Source organism: Cucurbita moschata, unplaced genomic scaffold, assembly GCF_002738365.1.
Source record: "Cucurbita moschata cultivar Rifu unplaced genomic scaffold, Cmos_1.0 Cmo_Scf00013, whole genome shotgun sequence".
NCBI lineage: Eukaryota > Viridiplantae > Streptophyta > Magnoliopsida > Cucurbitales > Cucurbitaceae > Cucurbita > Cucurbita moschata.
Genome location: NW_019268529.1, coordinates 2,545,980 through 2,568,702, shown reverse-complemented (window position 1 = coordinate 2,568,702; position 22,723 = coordinate 2,545,980). Strand labels below are relative to the sequence as shown.

Below are 22,723 nucleotides of genomic sequence, written 5' to 3'. Positions count from 1 at the left end.
ACCTAAGGGAATATGATTCTAAAATGATAGGTCTCATTCATGTTGTATGTCTTTGCATTCCCCAACCACAACCGAGTTGAATAGTTCTCATAGATGAGTGTGGAGGAGGGATTGAGGCTTCTGAAACATGACTGGTTATTGACTTTTTAGATTTTAATAAACTTTCTTTTTATGAAATATATTTTTATTACTTTAACATATATAATTATAAATGTAGTGGACAAGTGCATGCAATTGACTTTGAAAAATAGTAATTTGTTTGAACAATAATTATTAGGAGTAAGCTCTAAAACAAAACAAAACAAAAAGAGCTTTAAATTAACTTTATGATACACAGTTACACCACGCCACAGAGCTTTATTTAACTGCCTTATTCACAATTTGAAGAACCCACCTGGTTTGTCTTTACCATCCCAAAATGATGCCAATATTCGACTTCTACATGTGATCCATATCTGTCTTTTAGATTCATCATTATCGACCCTGGACCATTTTACATAAAGCTTCGATATTTATCATTATCGACCCTTGACCATTTTAACTTTCTGAGATTGGCTTGACTTATCCCTCGAAATTTGTAACATTGACCTACGCGGAGGTATTCCACCATATTAAGAACTACCATATTAAGAACTTCCATCTAAGTCTCGAAGAAAAGTACAATATTTGATAAATGAAATTTTTATTAAAAAATAAAAATGAAATTCTAAGATTTTATAATAAATTTAGAAATTAATATTTAATATGTATTTAATATCTTTTAAGTCTTAAATGGATGCATTTAGTCCAATATTTGATAAATGATTTTGAATAGTCATTAAACTAAAATTAATCATTAATTATTAATTGAGAAATTGAGAAATGTGATAGGTAAGTGATGATTAAACTTTCTCACATGAATAGTTATATATTAATTTCATATTAATTTTATTATTTAAATTTGATTCTAAATTCATGTTTGAATTGAAATTGAGATACTGATGATGATAGGTTCTTTCAAAATTTTTGAGTTGGCATTTCTTTTTATTCTCAGATGACTATTGTAGATAAAAAAAAAAAAAAACATGCATGTTGATGCAATCTCAAGATTTGCATGCACTTATGTCGTGTCCTTTTTGCCAACAATGTCAGCTATAAAAAGATCAAGATTTCGATGAGAAGAACCACCGTCCTCCACCGCTCTTTTGCCTGCCTCCATCAGCTCACCCGCCCTTTTCGCCATTGCCGTCGCGTTCGGGCCGTCGGTCATCTCCCATATGCATCTCTCCACCTCTTTTGAACTAACAATTCCCTCATCTCCCTTCCTTATTCTCACACCCATCTTGAAAACATCCGTCAACAATCTAGCATTCGTAGGTTGATCCGCCCACTCCGGAAATGCTATCACCGGAACCCTGGCCACCACCGTCTCTAGCGTTGAGTTCCACCCGCAATGAGTCATGAAGCAACCTACTGCTTTGTGCTTCAGAACCTAAGTACAAAAGAGAATGACTTTCCATAACAGTATGAAATTATACACTTTTGAACTATTTGGTAATTGTCACCGAACACACTTAACATTTGTAAATAAAAAAAAGAAGATATTAAACAAACCTTTTCTTGAGAGCACCAATTGACGACCATCCCCCTCCGGCCAGCAGCCTCAAGAAAGCCATCCGGCAGCCGAACAGTACCATCGGTAGATTCCTTCTCCGACGAGGGCCGTTTGAACACCCAAAGAAATGGCTTGCCACTCATCAACAACCCATTAGCAACATTGTCCATTTGGTCCTGAGACAAAACAACAACACTCCCAAAGGACACATAAACAACCGACCCTAAATCCTGCCCATCGAGCCATTGCAAGCAAGAATCATCCGCCTTCCACATGTCTACGCTCAGCCCAAAGTCCCTCTCTTCCTCCTCCTCCTCCTCCTTCTCCTTCCCAAATAAAAACGGCGACACTAATGGACCGATAGGATAAAGCATCGGCCGAACAACCCCGCGTATGGACTCCACAACCTCCTCCTCCAGCTCGTAAAAGGAAGCCCCCAAGACCCACTTCACATCACCCAAAAAGGCGAAAAAATCAGAGAGGACCTTTTGGATGGCGAGGTGAGCGTTGGGGAAGATGAAGGTAGGGATGTCGTCGAAGTTGAGTAACGGCATACCGGGTAATTGGAGAGTCTCATTCGAGTTTTGTAAAATGGCGAAATCGTTGAGTTTGTTGAAGAAATGGTAATAGATAGAGTAGAGAGCACATGGCTGGATCCAAAGCGCGACGCAAGGGAGGTTGTTTTCTTTCGCGACCGGTATGAACCAAGGCACAAATTGGTGGATGATTAGGCACGAGAATTTTGTGCGTTCGGATAATTTCGTGACGAGATTTGAAAAGTTTTTTCTGCCTTCGGTTTCTAGTGTTTCGACCCAATAGTCATAGTTACTTTGACGGTTGAAGTCAACGTCGAGTCCGTCCGAGAAGAACTCGAGTTTGATTGATGGCATGGTGGCATCGGCATCGGCATCGTCGTTAGTGGCTGGTGCTGTTGTAGTGTGTTTGAGAATGTTGTGTCGGGCTAGCTCGGTGGTGGCAATGGTAACATGAATGCCTTTTGTGACGAGGATTTTAGCGAACTTAAGCATAGGGTTTAGATGGCCTTGTAAGGCAAGTGTGGTCATGAGAACATGGATGTTTTGATGGAGCACCATTGTTTATCAAACTTCTATGTTTTTGGTTGGAAAAGGTTAAGTGGAGATGGTGAGTTTATATATTGCTACCCATTGTTTTCTTCTTTTTTTTAGACAAAGTATTGTCGGATGATGATGTAAGCTACTTGTTGTAACGGATGATGTAAGCTACTTTTACACCCCTTTGTTTCACCAGGTAATCAACGTACTTATAGGCTTTCATCGCATTTAGTCCTAGTAACTTACCACGGGTTTTTCTCTAAGCTTTACAAAGTTCAGGTCTAAGGTCTAAGATCTATACCTATCTAAACTTTTAGGGAGGTCTCGAAGTTCTAAGTGATTCTCTTGCTTGTCATAGATATAATCAGAGTTAGAAGTTGTTCATCGAGTTTTCGTGTTGCAGATTATATCTCATCTCTAAGTAAACTAATTTTTCTGTTCTTTAGACTTAGTTAGCTTGCATTACTACAGTAATGAATGATGGGTATTGTCGGTTCATACTCGACCTCATCATATGTAACGACCTTAAATTTTTCTATTTAATCTAAGATCATTACTATACTTTTAATTTTACATTTAATGCAGAATTGCTCTAATGAGTTGTGACGACCATAAATTTCCTTATTTAACCTAAGACTATTACCGTACATTTAATGCAGAATTATTTTAATGAGTTGTGACGACCCTAGATTTTCCTATTTAATCTAAGGGTATTACTATACATTCAATGCGGAATTACTTTAATGAGTTGTGACGACCCTAAATTTTCTTATTTAACCTAAGGGTATTACTGTACATTTAGCTTTACATTTAATGCGGAATTACTTTAATGAGTTGTGACAACCCTAAATTTCCTTATTTAACCTAAGACTATTACTGTACATTTAATGCGGAATTACTTTAATGAGTTGTGACGACCCTAAACTTCCCTATTTAACCTAAGGGTATTACTGTACATTTAGTTTTACATTTAATGCAGAATTACCTTAATGAGTTGTGACGACCCTAAATTTTCTTATTTAACCTAAGACTATTACTGTACATTTAATGCGGAATTACTTTAATGAGTTGTGATGACCATAAATTTTCCAGTTTAACCTAAGGTTATTACTATGCATTTAACTTTACAATGCAGAATTAACTCTTTACAAGTTCAACATTAACCTATATTTTATTAAATGCAATTACAACCAATTAGTGCGGGTAAGCGACCCTCTCTCGGGGCTATGCAACACCGACGATAGCTCCTCGTATGCATCCTACCTTATACTAACCTATTACATTTAGTATAGGCTAGTATATGTTGCATTGTATTTGCATTAATAGTATATGCGGCACCAATAATAGCTATCGGGGCTATGCAGCACCGACGATAGCTCCTCCTAACTCCTCATATGCATCCTACACTATCGTTGGTGGTGCATAGCTTCGATAGGAAAAAAAAAAAAAGATAAATTGATTTTGAACTTTAAACCATTCCAAATAAAAATAAAGTATATTTTATATTAAATAAGATTAGGAAAAAAAATCTAATTAAGAATTTCCTAATATTATATTTTATAAAAAAAAAATATAATATAATATTCAACATAATTAAAAAAAAAAATTAATTTCAATATTATACCATATTCTTCTAACCCTTAAAAGATTATATATATTTATTATATATATATATATATATATATATATATATATATATAAAACGACTCTAATTTCCAAAGAGAACCAGAGCCGTTACTATGTACATGATATAACTTTTTACATTGAAAACCTTCCTTTAAAATAGATTCTTAAGATAAAGACTTACCCATTTAAGGATTAGGTCTTAAAACAACAATTAAAATTAACATATGTAAAAATAAAACAACAATACTCTATACTAACCTAAGATTTAAGAAATAAATGCGACTACTCTATGCATGTGTCATGATAAGTTGTGATGCCATCGTCAACCGTGCAAGGGTGTCTTGCCTTTATCTAAAATATAGAAGTAATACGTGGCTTGAGTATTTTAAGAAATACTCCGTAAGTGACTTCACTATTGAGGTTGAGGAATGCAAAAACATGCAACATGAATGAGACCTATCATTTTAGAACCATATTCCCTTAGGTGACTATCCTAACCAAGTCATCGAATGTGTATTTACTACTCTACTCACTACCCATACATGTGAATATAGACCCTCTAGGCAGTTCATACAGCTCCTGAGCCTCCTACACACCGGCCTATACATACAAACATGGACCCACCAGGTAGTTTACACACTTCCTCGACCTCCTAGGCCTCGTATAAGGCAAGAATTTCCTTATTCAATTTTCTAACCTATTCCTATATATCAAAATTATATACAAAACATGGAATATATTAATTAATAGAAAAATATTTTAGAAAACGATCATGACTATCGTATGGTGAAGTTTAATCTAAATGACATTTTTACGCGAATGAATTAATTTAAAACGAATATAACATTTATAATTAAATTAATATGAAGCAAAATTAACTGATTTATTTATTTATTATTTTTTTTTTACTGCTTAAAATTTACCTTTTTAATAAATACGAGTTACCATTTCTAAAGGTAACGTGTGCACTACCTTTTAAAAAAAAGTGAGCTGTATTGTCATTTAAAAAAATGCAATTTTTTATTTTACAAAAATATGTAATAGTTTTAGAAAAGTATATGGTTATTGGAAAATATATGCTAAATTTATTGCTAAAACAATTAATTTCTAAACTTATATCACATATATATAAGGAAATTAAAATATTTACTATACAAGATTTTAATTCAAAATAAACTTAAGGATAGATTAAATATTTGTTTGATTTTATAGAAAAAATTAAACTCAAACTCATTCAAAACATCTTTTTGGTTGTGGAATTTTTAAAAGGAACTTCCTCTCAAAAATTTTCAATACTTTAGGAGTTCTTGAAAGAAAATGTAACGAACGGTTAATTAAAAATGTATATATATATATATATATATTGGTGGAATCGCTGGAGGACGTGAGAATTCCGGCGACGCTCCACACGACTCTGGAGCGAGCGGATCTCCTCAGCATGTCTCACAGCCTTTAGCTGCACCTCACGACGCTAGAGATATCTGCAAACGAAGAAACGAAAGAAATCGAGAGAGAGAGAGAGGGAGAGGGCTGAAGTTTTCCGGCGAGTATCCGACGAGATACCCACGACTCCGAAATGCCGTATCTGATTGTTAAACTGAGCAAACCAAACTGAAAATACCCCCTCCGGCCTAATATACACCCATACAGAGTGAGTACATGTCACGAATTGTCGTCGCCACCGTCGGGGAGGGAATTTGAAAATCGGATTTTTGGAAGAATTCTCGATCTACCTCCACTAACGTCTAACAACCATGAAACTTTGTGGGAGAGAGAAGGAGAAGGAGACGGAGAGATGGGGAGAGAAAAAGGACGTGAAACGACGTCGGAAACCGTCGCACAGAGGAGAGAGAAAATGGAACCGGAGAATTCCGCTGAGTCGGGTAAGGAAGACGAAACCGATGGATCCAGGTTGAACTCGAATTAGGTACCCAAGGTCCAAACCTATCGCCGCCCAATAGTCCAACCTACAACCCGTTTCCAGCCCATTTGTAAAACTCGAAGCCCAAGTTCCCTCGGCCCAACCAATTTGGCCTGCAGCCGAGCGCACCTGCACCCAACAACCCGCGAGCCAACCCGAACTGGCCTCGACCTGCACCTCGACCCAATGCCGCTTGCACTACGTGCCGCGTCCTGCAACTACCACGTGACACCCAGCAGCGCAGGCACGCCCTCAACTCGGCTCAGCGTAAACGGCTCGCTGCGACGTTCCGAGGACGCTTTGGCAGCTCCTCGGCTTATCCAACTCTGCTTTCAATTTTTGACCAAATTTCCACCATTCTGGCCCTCCCAAACCTGTTTTCGGCTCTGTTTCCAGATGCTCCTTGTTAGTTTGATTATTAATTAAAATATGAAATACTAACAAAAAGTGATGAATGGTGCGATAGGAAGCGAATCCCGACAACCTTTGGAGTAGCTCTCGAGGAACGGGAGCTTACGTTAATTAAATTAGGGAGTACTTTAGCTAAGGCCAACCAAGTAAGTGGTCTTACTATAGGATAAACTATAAATTGTATGAGTATGATGATGTATGAGTTGTATCGTATTATGTCGTATATTAGTATATGAGGATGTATGAGTTACGATGATGTATGAGTTGTATCGTATATGTTGATGTATGAGTTATGATACTTGATGATGTGTGTAGTATATATATTTCAATGAATGACGTACTTGGTATGATTCATGCACTTTATGGCAATATGATGAGTATGATGATGTTTTCCATATTAAGCATGCTATATGATGATGAGTATCATATTGCATCGTGTCGTTAAATCTGATGGTGTTAATATAACACATGCGGAAGCAATTTTGGATCTTAGGCATTTTTTAGAACATTAATTATTGTAAATAACTAGCATGTTCATAAGTATTAAAACTTAATGAGTTTAAATACTAACCTTTTGTAGTTCAAACTCCTTTTGCCTCACGAACCGGTTTCGAACCACCACTAGTATCTTCTCCACTATCCTCCGGCCTTAGAACGGGATTGTGGAATCCGGTGAGTGACTAAACTTGGGAGGGATTTTGTATATGTGAAGAGAGTGTTTGTGAGAGGTTTTTCTTAAGGTTTTTCACCAAGATGAAGAAGACCTTCCCTGTATCATGATCACTCTATTTAAAGAGTCATGTTTGCATGTTCATGCAAATTTGAGATCACCAAATTTTGACACTTAAAATTCCACTCAAATGTTTGGAAATATGTGGTAAGCATGCATGTTTGAGTTAACCAAATTTTGACGCTCAAAATTCCACTCAAACTTGTGGGGTTTATTTGGCAAACATGCAAGTTTGGTTAAACCAAATTTTGACACCTCAAAATTCCACTAATATGGATTTTTCCATTAGATGAAAGTCAACATTTTGACTTTCTTCGTATTAATTCAACCATTCATTTGAATAATGAATTTTAAATTAAAGTAACATTAAATGATTAATTAAGCTATTTAATTAATATTTAATATTAATTCAAATGCCAATCCCAATCAATTCGGACACATAATTGATTAAGATATTTAAATCTTATTTAAATATCTCAGATTCTCTCTTTTTGTTTAATCCGTAAATAAAACAAAATTGCGGTTAAATATATCGTATATATGTAACGCATATTCCCTAATTTGAATTCGAACACTTCGAACTCACTCGTCACACTGTTCTATGGTTTAGTCCGATATGAGCTAGCAGAGGGACCTAATGAACCTATAGATCATGGGCTCCAACGATCCAAGATTAACCGATTAAACTCATTAACCTGGTTAGCCAACATTCGTTAACTACTAGGACACTCCACTATAGCCTAGTAGTTGCACTCCCCTCACTATAGATATATTTCTGTCCATCTGATATAACCATGATTAGTAAGTCGATCCTTCACAGGTTGTTTGTAACTAGAGCTGGGTCAATTTACCGTTTTACCCCTGAAGTTACTTCTTGTTCCTTATGTCTCACTGATCCTCTAATGAACAATTGGTTTGTGGTCCAACCAGTAAACCGAATCCATCTCAGGCCAATGAGAGGGTGGGGCCCCTTGTTCAAGACCTGGAGTCAGTGCTTAAGGGAACTACCTTTCTTCTATCCCTAAAAGTGGGTAGGAGTGAATTCCGTCTTGCACCCCACGTCCCCAGCCATTCACCCAGTCTTACCCCTGAAATGGGAGGCCTGTTGAGTCGGCGAACTAGAGCCACTCTCACCCATGCAATTTCTAAGGATAATTCCGAATAAACAGAAGTTCATGGTTAGCTCAGGATTAAAACCGAGTTACCTAGGTTATCGAATGAAAAGAAAATCAGTCTCAACAGTAAACGACATTATAAAGTGAGAGTGGTTTTCTTCATGGTCCGATCTTATGCAATACTCATTGCATAGGACGCCCCCACTCACATGTCTCCACATGTACAATTTAGTGATCACATTGTTTATATCATATACAAAAGTGAGCCGCATCCATAGTGTCCCCAGAATAAGGTACTCAGCCTTATCCTTATACTATAGATCATTTTGACTATATACTTGAACTTGATCCCCTCTTATGTCTCTACATATAGTTCACGTAATCATACTATAGTCAGAGTGTTCTTAGTTTATTGGATTTAGATTAATGATCGTAAAGTTCACTTTATTCAATAACAATTTTTACTGAATAAACATCAATAATAACTTTATTGAAAATAGAATATATCTTTGTTTACAAACTATGAGTTTTAGAACATAAAACCCAACAAAATCGACATAGGACACAACACTAGAAGCATAAAAATGATATTAATATAAATATCCACGAGCATGTGTTATTTAATGTAACAAAGAGATGAGACTAGAGGATTGTGTCAAAAGAGATGATAAGATGGACATTAGAGGGACCTCATACATATTGTATGTTCATAAGCATAGGGATACTTCCCCTAGAGATGATGAGTGCGGATGCGCACAGTGACAAGCAAGGTGTTCATGGGGAGCATGACACTATGGGGTTCCACTGACCTCTGGAAGTCGCTACAGTTAGCTTGACCAAAGGGTCTAGGGGGTGTACGAGTGCTGTGGAGATTCACACCACTCGCACTTGTGGGTCGTGTGTAGGAAAGTACTACACATCCAATTTGTTCGAGACTGGAGGTCACCCCTAAATGACCTAGAGATAGGTTCCAAGAGTATGATTGCACGTGTTTGCATTAGCATGACCCCTACAGTGGGATCACTTACTAAGTATTCTTCGAAATACTCAGAGCCTGTGCCATATAATTTTTCAAATAAAGGCAAGGCGCCCATGTACGGATGAAGACGACATTGCAAATAGAGATTGTGTTATGTGCATAGAGTAGTTGCATATTTAAATTTCTTGTCTTAGGTTAGAATAGGATGTTTGTATTTCATTTGTAATTGTTTTTGTTTTAATTTTAAATTCCAACGTTATGTTTTGAAACACGTATGAACAATAATGTTTTCTAGCAGTTTGAAGTGTTCTTTGAATGTTTTTAAATTTTCCGTTATTTATGATGAGCATTTAAGAGTTATATTCCGCATTTAACTAAGTACAATGGAATATAAGGTACGTAAGTATAGTGGAATGTCATGGTCACATTCGAAATTCGGATTCGACATTTGATGGTCCGATATTCTCTTGCATCCCCTACGACATGGTCATATTACTTATTTTCTCATTTTATGCAGCGACTCATGCTCAAGATTCGAAATACGGATTTGACACCTAATGGCCCAATATTTCCTTACAACATGGTCATTGTACGTACATTCTTCGCTTCTAAGAGTGGAGACTTCTTTCATGTAACGAACCATGCCTAGGATTTGGAATCTAGATTTGACAATTGATGGCTCCAACACTTTATTGCATTTTCTGCATGTAACGGCCCAAGCTCATCACTATCAGCAGATATTGTCCTTTTTAGACTTTCCTTTTCGTGTTCCCCTCAATGTTTTTAAATCCTACGTAATTGAAGTGTTTAGTGACCAACATTATAGCTCAATTTCATAATTGATGTGGTTTTGTGTTATGAGGAGCATGTTGAAACTTTTGTGTGTAGTGTTAAAGACTCTAAAAAGGCATGACTTTAATGCTATGAGCATGTTACATAATTGTTTGGCATATATTTGTAGTCTAAAATACGTGCACAATTCATATATTTTGAAGAGGCTTGTATATGGTCATTTGCATTCCCTTTTGAGTATCAAACCTTTGACATTGACAAACAAACACATGAAAACCCCATTTGCATGCACTTAAGTTGTCACCTTTTTGCAACCAATGTCAGCAATAAATACATCAAGATTCCGGTGAGAAGAACCACCGTCCTCCACCGCTCTTTTCGCCGCCTCCATCATCTCTACCGCCCTTTTTGCCTTTACCTTTGCCGTAGGGCCATCGGTCATCTCCCATATGCATCTCTTCACTTCTTTTGAACTAGCAACTGTTGAACACAACTCACTGTGGGAAACACTCGCACTCTTTATTAAGGCCAATCGAGAAGAGAATACAAGACACTCTGTAGAATACTTTTGCTTTTTATTGTTTTTGGATTTCTTGGATGAATAACCTAGGTAGGGTGGGGGTATTTATACTAAGAGTAAACAATCTATATTTAACCAATCTAAATCTAGACCTAACCGATTTGAATCTAGACCTAACAAATTGAATCTTTCTCCTAAAATATCTACATCTCTTTCTCCTAAAATCTCTACTAAAATAAATATACTGGGCTCGTACAATTAGGCTTGACTCTATTGGGCTAGTACAATTATTGGGCTTGACTCTATTGGGCTAGTGATGATATTTCAACAGCAACTCCCTTATCTCCCTTCCTCATTCTCACACCCATCTTGAAAACGTCCGTTAACAATTTGGCATTCGTTGGTTGATCCGTCCACTCCGGAAATGCTATCACCGGGACTCCAGCGACCACCGTCTCAAGCGTTGAGTTCCACCCACAATGAGTTAGGAAGCAACCCACTGCTTTATGCTTGAGAACCTTGTTAAGAATACACGTACAAAATATTAAATATTTGCATGATCAAATGATAATTTTGTTGAGGATTATTGGGAGTGAGTTCTACTAATTTAGTGGAAGATTATGGATTTATAAGTGGAGAATACTATGTACGTACCAGCCTTTTTGGGAAGTTCAAAGTAAAGTCATGAGAGCTTATGCTCAAAATGGACAATATCATACCATTGTGGAGAGTCGTGATTCCTAACATGATATCAAAGTCATGCCCTAACGTCGATAAAATCCTCAAATGTCGAACAAAGAATTGTAGGCCTCGAAAGTGTAGTCAAAAGTGACTAAAATGTCGAACAAATGGTGTACTTTGTTCGAGGGAAGCCCAAATCAAAGTCATGAGAACTTATGCTAAAAATGGACAATATCATACCATTGTGGAGAGCCGTAATTCCTAACAAATTTTCGAGTAAAATATTAAACAAACCTGTTCTTGAGAGCACCAATTCACGACAAGTCCCCTCTCACCAGCAGCCTCAAGAAACCCATCCGGCAGCCGAACATTGCAACCCTCAGTAGATTGCTTAGGCGACGGTCGCTTGAACACCCAAAGAAACGGCTTCCCACTCATCAACAACGCATTAGCAATATTGTCAACTTGCTCCTGAGACAAAACAATAATACTCCCAAACGACACATAAACAACTGACCCCATGTCCCGCCCATCCAGCCATTGCAGGCAAGAATCATCCGCCTTCCACATGTCTACGCTTAGCCCACCCTCCACCACTTTCTCCTCCTTCCCAAGCAAAAATGGCGATACTAATGGCCCGATTGGCGATATCATCGGCCGAACAACCCCACCGTTCATGGACCTCAAAACCTCCTCCTCCAGCTCGTCGAACGAAGTCCCCAAAACCCAATTCACGTCATCCAAGAAGCTGAAAAATTCTGAGAGGAGTTTTTGGAAGCAAAGATAAGCATTGGGGTGGATGAAGGTAGGGAGGTCTTCAAAGTTGAGTAATGGCAAGCCGGGTAATTGGAGAGGCTGGTTCTTGTTTTGTAAAATGGCGAACTCATTGAGTTTGTTGAAGAAGCGATAGTAGATGGAGTAGAGAGCGCAAGGCTGGATCCAAAGCACAGCGCAAGGGAGGTTGTTTTCTTTAGCAATAGGTATGAACCAAGGCACAAATTGGTGGAGGATTAGGCACGAGAATTTTGTAGTTTGGGATAATTTGGCAATGAGATTTGAGAGGTTTTTGCTAGCTTTGGTTCTTAGAGCGTCAATAAAAATGTCAGAGTTGGCGTCCCTGTTGAAATCGAGGTCGAGTCCATCGGAGAAGAACTCAAATTGGATTGATGGGTTGGCGGGATCGGCGGTGGTAGTGTGTTTGAGCATACGGTGGCGGGCAAGATCGGTTGTGGCAAGGGTGACATGAATTCCCTTTGAGATGAGGGATTTGGCGAACTTGAGCATGGGGTTTAGATGGCCTTGTAAGGCGGCTGAGGCCATGAGAACATGGATGTTTTGATCCAACACCATTGTTTTTGAAGTTCCTATGTTTTGGGTTGGAGAAGGTTTAGAAGTAATGAGTTTATATACACTTAGCTTTGTTCTTTCCTTTTTTTGTTAGAATGTTGTGTTTATGAAACGTTCTAACCTATGAAACTGTATTTATTTAAAATTGTTACCCATTAGTTTTCTTTGTATGTTTTTAGGTTGGAATTAGCGCTCATAAAACTACCTTTAATAAAAAAAAAAAAAAAACCAAAACAAAGGGGGATCTAAGCTTTTGAATTTGTTTTACTTTAATCTTTAGTTTTCAAATAAAAAAAATGGTATTCATTTTTGTTAGTAATATATATTTTTAGGTTTATTTGAATATGTGGATAGAGACCTCCATTTAACTTGCTTAGTGACTTGCCAAAAAACCCGTCATGATTCATTTAGATGGAAAATGGAGAAAAAGTGAGGAAAATTTTTTTCTCGTGTAAGAGACGAGAATTATATTTGCTGCCTAATTCCTAGACTTGCTCCATTCTCGCTTCATTTAATATAAATATAGATATATGTTCAAAAAAGAGATTCCAAATTCTAGGAGGGAGAAACTTTGTTGTAACACCTAATAATTAAATACTTGATTTACCTTTTGAAGACAAATTTTTGGAGAATTTATCAAGGGTGTTAGAAGTTGAATTTCAAATTAGGAAGAGGATAAAAAATGCTTAAAACCATCCCAAAAATGCAAATATATATATATAAGAAATTAGTGAAAATTTGAGAAAGTTGGTCAAATTAATTGTTCGGAGGGTAAATTGGTCATTTTGACCCCTTTTCTAATTAGGGGTGAGAGTGAACCCAATATATGTGATAAATTGATATATTTATGATATGATATATTGTGATATGATATGTTATGGTGTGAGCTATGAAATACATACACAATTATGCTATATGACTTTTGTGATATATGATATGGTATGATATGTACTTGATGAGAATTGTTATGTCTGGAAGCATGAAACGTTATGATATGACATATGTATGATATGATTGACATGCAAAATGATGAACTAGCATGAAATATAACTCCGATATACACATGAAAGATATGATAAATTATATGAAAAACAATATGAGAAATGAAATTACAAAATGATATGATATGAAGGAAGATTGGGGTTGTATTAAATGATAATGAAAATCGAAAAATGTTAGGATCTCATACATTATTATGTGCTCATGCATTGGGGGACACCTCTTATCCTTCATGATAGTACGTACACGTATGTTACGAGGCAGGAGAACGATCATTATATTTATCATAATGTTATTGGGGTGTCCGACATCAACAGCTACCAGAGAATGCTCGCCGACCAGGAAAGGGCCTCAGAAGGCGTGCGAACTGACTGATGGGTCCATACTTGCATGTGTGAACCGTGTGCAAGAAAATTAAGTACACATCCAATTAACCGTTAGGATAACCGAGATTAAAAATAAACTGATATGATAGGTCTCATTCATGACATTTAATTAACCACAAGAAGTGACCCAGGTGGCTTCTTCAAATTTCGAATATGACAGTTATAGAAGTAGCTTTTTCAAAGGCCATACTTAAAACAAATGGCCCAATTGCTTCTTATTACTCCTAAATAATTATTGTTCAAACAAATTACTATTTTGCAAAGTCAATTGCATGCACTTGTCCACTACATTTATAATTATATATGTTAAAGTAATAAAAATATATTTCATAAAAAAAAAAGTTTTAACACTACTCTTCTGTATAAAAAAAATACTTTCGAACTTTCAATAGTTTATTAAAATCTAAAAGTCTATAACGACTCATATTTAGAAGCCTGAATCCCTCATCCACACTCATCTATGAGAGTTATTCAGCTCGCTTGCACTACCTTCCTTATTTAGTTTTCGTAGTGATTACTTGCAATGACCCATGTCCAGAATTCATAATCCAATTCTGACACTTGATGATCCCGACATTTCCATGCATTCCTAGCATCGTGGTCATATTACTTACTTCTCACTTGAAAAAGTGAGGATTGTCCCCACAAACCAGCACAAGTTCTTTCATCATATTTTGTTCTCACTCACGTGCTTCTAAAAATTCATTGGAGGTCACCCAATATAGAATTGCTCTAAATAAAGCAAAATTAATTTTGGAGTTCTTGTGATTAAGTCACTAAAAAGAAATGTGCACCTTATTTGAGTGAGAAGTAACTTTCAATTATTTTAAACATTTCTGAATGGTCCCATTCTCAAAATTGCTCTCATTTCGGTGTGGTTTCAGTTTATTCACGTACTCCTAATTTATTCGGGTGTTACATTACCATAGCTAAAATTACTATCACAAGGCTCTAAAGAGATAAAAGGAATCATAAATAGACTCCTTGATTAATTGATCGTTTACTTACCATTTGAGCTTGTGACTGTATTCTTGCCAAGAAATTAAGCATAATGCACCTGCCTTACACCCCCTCAAGAAATTATTTTCCAGCTATATATTCTATTTCAAATATTTTTAGTGGATAATTTTCCATTCTCAATATCTATTAAAAACATATAAAACAACCTGTAAATCTAATAATATTTTATAAAGAAAAATATAATATAATATAATATTTAACCTAATTTCTAAAAAATTAAATTTCGATATTGCACCATATTCTTCTTACATATACATATATTTACTAAGTATATATACGTCACAACTCTAGTTTCCAAAGAGAACCAAAGTCGCTACTATGTACATGATATAACTTTTTACACTGAAAACATTCCTTTAAAATTGTTTCATAAAATAATGTCATGGACTTACATGTTTAAGGAAAAAGTCTTAAAACAATACAAAGAATAAACATTACTTCCTACACTAACCTAAGATTTAATAAATAAATGTGACTACCCTATGCATGTGTCATGGTATTTAAATTGTGATGCCACCATCAACCGTGTAAGGGTACCTTGCCTTTATCTGAAATATAGAAATAACATGTGACTTGAGCATTTTAAGACATACTCACTAAGTGACCTTACTATTGTGGTTGGGGAATGCAAAGACATATAACATGAATGAGACCTATCATTTTAGAATCATATTCCCTTAGATGACTATCCTAACCGAGTCATCATCAAATGCGTATTTACAACTCTACACACAATCCATACATGTGAATATGGACCCACCAAGTAGTTCACACACCTCCTGATCTTCCTACACATGGCCTATACGTACGAATATGGACCCACCAGTCAGTTTGACCTCCTAGGCCTCGTATAAGGCAAGAATTTCCTTATTCAATTTTCTAACCTATTTCCATATATCAAAATTATATTCAAAACATGGATTATATCAACAAATTAGAAGAATATTTTCGAAAACAACCTAATGCATGACCATGATTATCGTACGGTGAATTTAGACTAAATGACATTTTTATGCCAATCAATTAATTTAAAACGAATATGCCATTCATAATTAAATTAATATGAAGCAAAATTAACAGATATATGGAAAGAGTTTGAAAACTCTATTATTTTTTCCTTTTATTGCTTAAAATTTACACAACCTTTTTAATAAATATGCATTACCATTTTTAAAAGTCTTAACTGCCATTTTTAAAAGTAACGTCTGCACTCATTTCAAAAAAATGTGAGCTGTATTGTCATTCTTTTGTTAAATGCACTATCATTTAAAAAAAAATGTAATTTATTTATTTTATAAAAGTCTGTATTATTTTTTAAAAACTCTATAATTAATTTTTAAACTTTATGACATATGTAAAGAAAATAAAATACTTATACTATAAAAGATTTTAATTCAAAATAAAAATCAAAGCATATAAATGGAACATAAATATGAACCTTTGACATTTTAAGAAACAAACACTGATTTATTGGATAGCATTACAACACATAAAAAACAAACGTCGGACCCCATTTGCATGCATTTAAGTTGTCACCTTCTTGCAACCAATGTCAGCAATAAATTCATCAAGATTCCGGTGAGAAGAACCACCGTCCTCCACCGCTCTTTTGGCTGCCTCCATCAACTCTACTGCCCTTTTTGCCATTGCCTTTGCTTTTGGGCCGTCGGTCATCTCCCATATGCATCTCTCCACTTCTTTTGAACTAGCAACTCCTTTATCTCCCTTTCTCATCCTCACACCTATCTTGAAAACGTCCGTTAACAATTTGGCATTTGTTGGTTGATCCGTCCACTCTGGAAATGCTATCACCGGAACTCCGGCGACCACCGTCTCAAGCGTTGAGTTCCACCCACAATGAGTTAGGAAGCAACCCACTGCTTTATGCTTGAGAACCTTGTAAGGAATACACGTACTAAATATTAAATATTCGCAAGACTAAATGATGATTTTGTTGAGGATTATTGGGGGTCAGTCCCACGATCGTTAATTTAGTAGAAGATCATGTGTTTATAAGTGGAGAATATTATCTCCCTTGGTACGGGGCTTTTTGGGAAGCCCAAAACAAAGCCATGTAAGCTTATGTTCAAAATGGACAATATCACACCATTGTGGAGAATTGTGATTCTTAACATGATATTAGAGCCATGCCTTAAACTTAGCCATGTCGATAAAATCCTCAAATGTCGAACAAAGAATTGTGAGCCTCGAAGGTGTAGTCAAAAGTGACTAAAATGTCAAACAAATGACGTATTTTGTTCGAGGGTTCCAAAGAAAAGAGTCGAGTCTCGATTAAGGAGAGTCTATTTTGAGACTTATAGTATACTTTATTCGAGGGGAGGATTGTTGAGGATTATTGGGAGTGAGTCCCACGTTAGTTAATGAAGGAATACTATCTTCATTGGTATGAGACTTTTTGGAGAGGCCCACAAAACAAAATCATCAGAACTTATACTTAAAATGAACAATATCCTTTCATCGGAGAGCTATAATTCCTAAAAAATTTATGAGTAAAATGTTAAACAAACCTGTTCTTGAGAGCACCAATTCACGATGAGTCCCCTCTCACCAATAGCCTCAATAAACCCATCCGGCAGCCGAACAGTGCAACCCTCAGTAGATTTCTCAGGCGACGGTCGCTTGAACACCCAAAGAAACGGCTTCCCACTCATCAATAACCCATTAGCAATATTGTCAACTTGCTCCTGAGACAAAACAATAATACTCCCAAACGACACATAAACAACTGACCCCATGTCCCGCCCATCCAGCCATCGCAGGCAAGAATCATCCGCCTTCCACATGTCTACGCTTAGCCCACCTTCCACCACTTTCTCCTCCTTCCCAAGCAAAAATGGCGATACTAATGGCCCGATTGGCGATATCATCGGCCGAACAACCCCACCGTTCATGGACCTCAAAACCTCCTCCTCCAGCTCGTCGAACGAAGTCCCCAAAACCCAATTCACGTCATCCAAGAAGCTGAAAAATTCTGAGAGGAGTTTTTGGAAGCAAAGATAAGCATTGGGGTGGATGAAGGTAGGGAGGTCTTCAAAGTTGAGTAATGGCAAGCCGGGTAATTGGAGAGGCTGGTTCTTGTTTTGTAAAATGGCGAACTCATTGAGTTTGTTGAAGAAGCGATAGTAGATGGAGTAGAGAGCGCAAGGCTGGATCCAAAGCACAGCGCAAGGGAGGTTGTTTTCTTTAGCAATAGGTATGAACCAAGGCACAAATTGGTGGAGGATTAGGCACGAGAATTTTGTAGTTTGGGATAATTTGGCAATGAGATTTGAGAGGTTTTTGCTAGCTTTGGTTCTTAGAGCGTCAATAAAAATGTCAGAGTTGGCGTCCCTGTCGAAGTTGAGGTCGAGGCCATCAGAGAAGAACTCGAATTGGATTGATGGGTTGGCGGGATCGGAGGAAGTAGAGTGTTTGAGCATACGGTGGCGGGCAAGGTCGGTGGTGGCGAGGGTGACATGAATTCCCTTTGAGATGAGGCATTTGGCGAACTTGAGCATAGGGTTTAGATGGCCTTGTAAGGCAGCTGAGGCCATGAGAACATGGATGTTTTGATCCAACACCATTGTTTTTGAAGTTTCTATGTTTTGGGTTGGAGAAGGTTTAGGAGAGGTAATGGGTTTATATACAACTAAATCACTTCTTTGTTTTTTGACAGTATGTTGTGTTTATAAAACGTTGTAACGGATTAAGTTAAAACTATGTTTGTTGAAGGTTGTAACGGATTGCTTTCCTTCTATGTTTTTGGTTGGAATTAGTGTCCATAAACTAGGGTTTAATATATATATATATATATATATATATATATATATATATACAATTTATATTACTTAAGTTTATTTAAATATGAGTGAACTCAAATCATTAAAATTTGTAAGGGTGGAACTAAAAAAAAAAATGAAAAATAACTTTAAAATTAGAACACGAAACCTATGTTCAATCATACATGTCTTGGGTTGATTTTTGTAATATTTCAACAAAATATTGAATAATTATTGTTCTTTATTTTATTTTATTTTATTTTCTATTTGTAAAAGATATATTTATTTATTAAATTTATTTATAATCTAATATTACAAAAAAGTTATCAAAATTATAACCAAATTTTAAAATCCGAAAAGAAAAGTTCAACGGTTTGGGTTTATAAAATTTCAAAAATGTTTTTACAAAGTAGAAAAGTATATTGTAATAGCTCAAGTTTACTGCTAACATGTATTGTCATCTTTGGACTTTTTCTAAATTTTTTAAAGCGTGTGGAGGAGAGGTTTTCACACCTTTATAAAGAATTTTCATTCTCCTTCCCAATCGATGTGAGATCTCATAGTTCATGATGTTGTTCTAAAAAAGAATGATAAGAGGCTATAACTTCTAGAGAACGAGATCTTATCAATCTCACAACGTAACATAACAATTGCTCATTACTTCCATAGGGTAAAGTCGATTTTATCAGGAGATTATTGACCTAGACTCAAAGTCCGTTGATATCTCTCCAAAACTAAAGTTTTTTCATTAATTGCTCATTTTATTCTAATTAATTAGCATGAAATAGCCTATTGTGGTTCAACATGAAAAGAAAATTAATTTGCATTAATCGAGCCTAATTACACATCTAATTGAGTTATTTGGTAAAATTTTAGAACATTTATGCTCAACCACAATGTTCTAGCAATTTTGGCAAAAAAAAAAAAAAACCTTGCTGTCAATCTAGAAACAAATGAACATAGAAATTATAATTCAAATCAGCAAGCCACGTAGGTCATTAAGTATCAAATTAAGAACACCCTAGTTGGACGTCTTATATTTTCCCCACTCTAAGTGGGAAGAAACAAACAATAGAAAAGGAAAAGGTTACTTGAAAAGAGATGATAGCCTCCAAATAGAGGAAAAAATGGAATAGACAGGAGAGGGCTCTGCCGCTCTCAAACCGCTCTTAAACCAGAGAGAAAGAAGAACCCTAATCTAGCCACTGTTGACAGCAAAAAGAAAAAAAGATGAAGAATGATAGATTAAGGCAAAGAGGTGGATGTGTGAGCTCAAAGGAAGAGAACTATCATTGAAGGACAACAACAAAGCTTGATAACTCTCTAATTCCTTACTCTCTTTTCTTATTCTATTAATTTTACATGATTGAGATATGGGTTCTTCTGTTTAATTCAGTTTGTATGGAGAGCTAAATGGAGGCGAGAGAGTTTTATGAAGTTTAAATATGTTGACGATATGATTTTAGTTTATTTAAGTGTTGTTGTTAATGATTTACATGTTTGTTTGGTTGGTCATTTTACCTAAATAGTTGTTCTCTATTCGAAGAAGAGAGACCAATGAAATTCTCTTTAATACTCCAGTTCCATTGTAAAGATACTGGAAGTTAAGAATTATTCATAATTCTTCTCTAGAGCCTATTAGTAGAAATTGTAAAACCATTATAGTAGTAATCACCCTCCATGAATAATATTTCACGGAGCATGAGAAATCTATTAAAATTAACTAAAATCCACAGCAAAACTCAACAACTTATCTATTTAATCTCTGCCCAAACTTCTTCATTATTGTTGATTTTCTCATTGTTTCTATTTTTAGGACAGTAGCGACACTTTGCATAATTTTGTTTAATTGTTTTAGAATCACCAATACCCATTTCAATGAGACCAAAAATTCACTTAATTTCCAAAATAATATATAGGTTCTATGTGAAATTGATATTTAACTTATCATTTGCTACTTGTGATAGTATATACTTACATTTTTTCTGGTGAATTTTACACCAATTTATTATATACATCCACAAGCGATCAAGTTTTTTGTGCCTGAGAAACCTAAGTTAGTTACTTTATTGCTGAAGATTATAGTGAGTTGGAGCAAAAAAAGAAGCTATAGTAAGTTGAATGTTCGAATTTACTGCTTTTTACCACTAAATTTTCTGCTTCTAAACTTAGTGCTCCATAATTGAGTGTATGAGCTCACCTGTGAATTTGAAATTTATTTTGGATCCTAGAATAAAGAGAACCTTTAAGAGAAGGTTGAGTGAGCAAAAGAGAATGATAGAACATAATACACAGGAAATAGACCTTGGAGCCTAAAGGAGTTTGAAGATCGAGTAGTGATGGCTAATCAAGAGAGAATTATTGCTAATGCTATTTATTTAGCAAATGAAAAAGAAGAGCAATTCGAACATATGTACACCCAGCTGTAGAAGAACTAAATTCATGCAGTATTAGACCCGAAATGCAAGAAACCACTTTTAAGGTAAAACCCGTGATATTTCAAATGTTACAAATCATTGGGCAATTTCATGAACCACCGTCAGAAGATCCCCACCAACCTCTAAAGTCATTTTTGGAAGTTAGTGACTCATTCTAATTCAAAGGAGTGGATAGAGATGTGATTAGATTGAGCTTATCCCTTAGATTGATGCTAAATCATGGTTGAATACCTTAGCATTGAGAACAATTGATTCTTGGAATAGTCGAGTAGAGAAATTTTTTATGAAGTATTTTCCACCCATTAGAAATGCACATTTAGAAATAAGATTGTTACTTTTCAACAATTCAAAGATAAAACATTAAGTGAGACTTGGGAGAGATTCAAAGAGATTTGATTGAATATTGCTACTAAACAAACAAGTGGTAGATGTTTCCACCAATGGAGCTATTTGGTCAAAGATGTACAATGGAACTTATGAGATTCTAAACAGAATAGCATCTAATAATTGACAATCAGCTGATGTGAGGAGCAATCCAAGAAAGAAGACTCAAGGAGTACTTGAAGTTGATGCTTTGACCTCTATCAACGCTCAATTAGCTTCAGTAACTTATATTCTACAAAATCTAGTGTTGGGACAAGGTTCCAAAACACCCGTTCAAATTGTTGCTGTAATGATCCAGACAACAACTAAATCTTGTGTATATTGGAAAGGAACAAACTTTTGGTCAACGTCCAAGTAATCTCGCTTCAATTTTTTATGTGGGGAATCAAGCTAGTTCAGGCAACTAGAAAAATAATCCCTTCCCAATCACTTATAATTCGTTCTCCTCCCCAATTGACGTGGGATCTCACAATCCACCCCCTTTGGGGCTTAACCTCCTCGTTGGCATATCGCCCGGTGTCTGGCTCTGATACAAACTGTATCAACCCTAGATTTTCTACTTAACCTAAAATCGCTATTGTATGCCTATCATGAATATCTAATACAAAAATACTTCATTAAAAACTTTATAATCAAAACATGAACTTAGTCGTCTCTTCTAAAGCCTTTAAATAAAATAATAATAACTGAAATAATAAAAATAACATAAAGTAAAAATGTCCTACACTCACCTACGTACTCCTAAAAGACAAAGCAACTAATCTATAGTCTATTAATTCAATTTGCAAAACTATCCTAAGCATGTGCCACTCCTAGATTGTAATACCATTGTTAGCTGTATAGGTGCGCCTTGCCTTTACTTGAAAATAAGAGTAACACATGGCTTGAGTATTTTAAGAAATACTCAGTAAGAGACCACCCTATCGAG

General features: G+C 35.9%; 3 protein-coding genes across 3 annotated transcripts; all 3 read right to left on the bottom strand.

The window, feature by feature from the left end:
* Positions 1–1,016: 1,016 nt before the first annotated feature.
* LOC111451562 (UDP-glycosyltransferase 84B2-like) lies at positions 1,017–2,694 on the bottom strand. The gene is made up of 2 exons (XM_023092038.1): positions 1,594–2,694; positions 1,017–1,471 (listed from the first exon to the last, which is right to left on the bottom strand). The coding sequence occupies exons 1-2, from the start codon at positions 2,686–2,688 to the stop codon at positions 1,100–1,102; spliced, it is 1,467 nt and encodes a 488-aa protein (XP_022947806.1). The 5' UTR covers positions 2,689–2,694; the 3' UTR covers positions 1,017–1,099.
* A 7,839-nt stretch (positions 2,695–10,533) lies between these two features.
* Positions 10,534–12,802, bottom strand: LOC111451608 (UDP-glycosyltransferase 84B2-like). Its single transcript, XM_023092079.1, has 3 exons — positions 11,737–12,802; positions 11,091–11,279; positions 10,534–10,698 (listed from the first exon to the last, which is right to left on the bottom strand). Exons 1-3 carry the CDS (start codon positions 12,790–12,792, stop codon positions 10,534–10,536), a joined length of 1,410 nt encoding a protein of 469 aa, XP_022947847.1. The 5' UTR covers positions 12,793–12,802.
* Positions 12,803–16,640: 3,838 nt separating this feature from the next.
* Positions 16,641–18,836, bottom strand: LOC111451481 (UDP-glycosyltransferase 84B2-like). The gene is made up of 2 exons (XM_023091923.1): positions 17,723–18,836; positions 16,641–17,090 (listed from the first exon to the last, which is right to left on the bottom strand). Exons 1-2 carry the CDS (start codon positions 18,776–18,778, stop codon positions 16,719–16,721), a joined length of 1,428 nt encoding a protein of 475 aa, XP_022947691.1. The 5' UTR covers positions 18,779–18,836; the 3' UTR covers positions 16,641–16,718.
* Positions 18,837–22,723: the final 3,887 nt, after the last annotated feature.

What these genes read in the sequence shown, in the direction of transcription:
- LOC111451562 (XM_023092038.1), bottom strand. Translation starts at nt 2,688, where the DNA reads ATGGTGCTCCATCAAAACATCCATGTTCTCATGACCACACTTGCCTTA. An exon ending in ATTGGTGCTCTCAAGAAAAG is followed by an intron (nt 1,472 to 1,593) that starts GTTTGTTTAATA and finishes TTTTGTACTTAG; the next exon opens with GTTCTGAAGCACAAAGCAGT.
- LOC111451608 (XM_023092079.1), bottom strand. Translation starts at nt 12,792, where the DNA reads ATGGTGTTGGATCAAAACATCCATGTTCTCATGGCCTCAGCCGCCTTA. An exon ending in ATTGGTGCTCTCAAGAACAG is followed by an intron (nt 11,280 to 11,736) that starts GTTTGTTTAATA and finishes ATTCTTAACAAG; the next exon opens with GTTCTCAAGCATAAAGCAGT. An exon ending in AGGGAGATAAGGGAGTTGCT is followed by an intron (nt 10,699 to 11,090) that starts GTTGAAATATCA and finishes AAAGAAGTGAAG; the next exon opens with AGATGCATATGGGAGATGAC.
- LOC111451481 (XM_023091923.1), bottom strand. Translation starts at nt 18,778, where the DNA reads ATGGTGTTGGATCAAAACATCCATGTTCTCATGGCCTCAGCTGCCTTA. An exon ending in ATTGGTGCTCTCAAGAACAG is followed by an intron (nt 17,091 to 17,722) that starts GTTTGTTTAACA and finishes ATTCCTTACAAG; the next exon opens with GTTCTCAAGCATAAAGCAGT.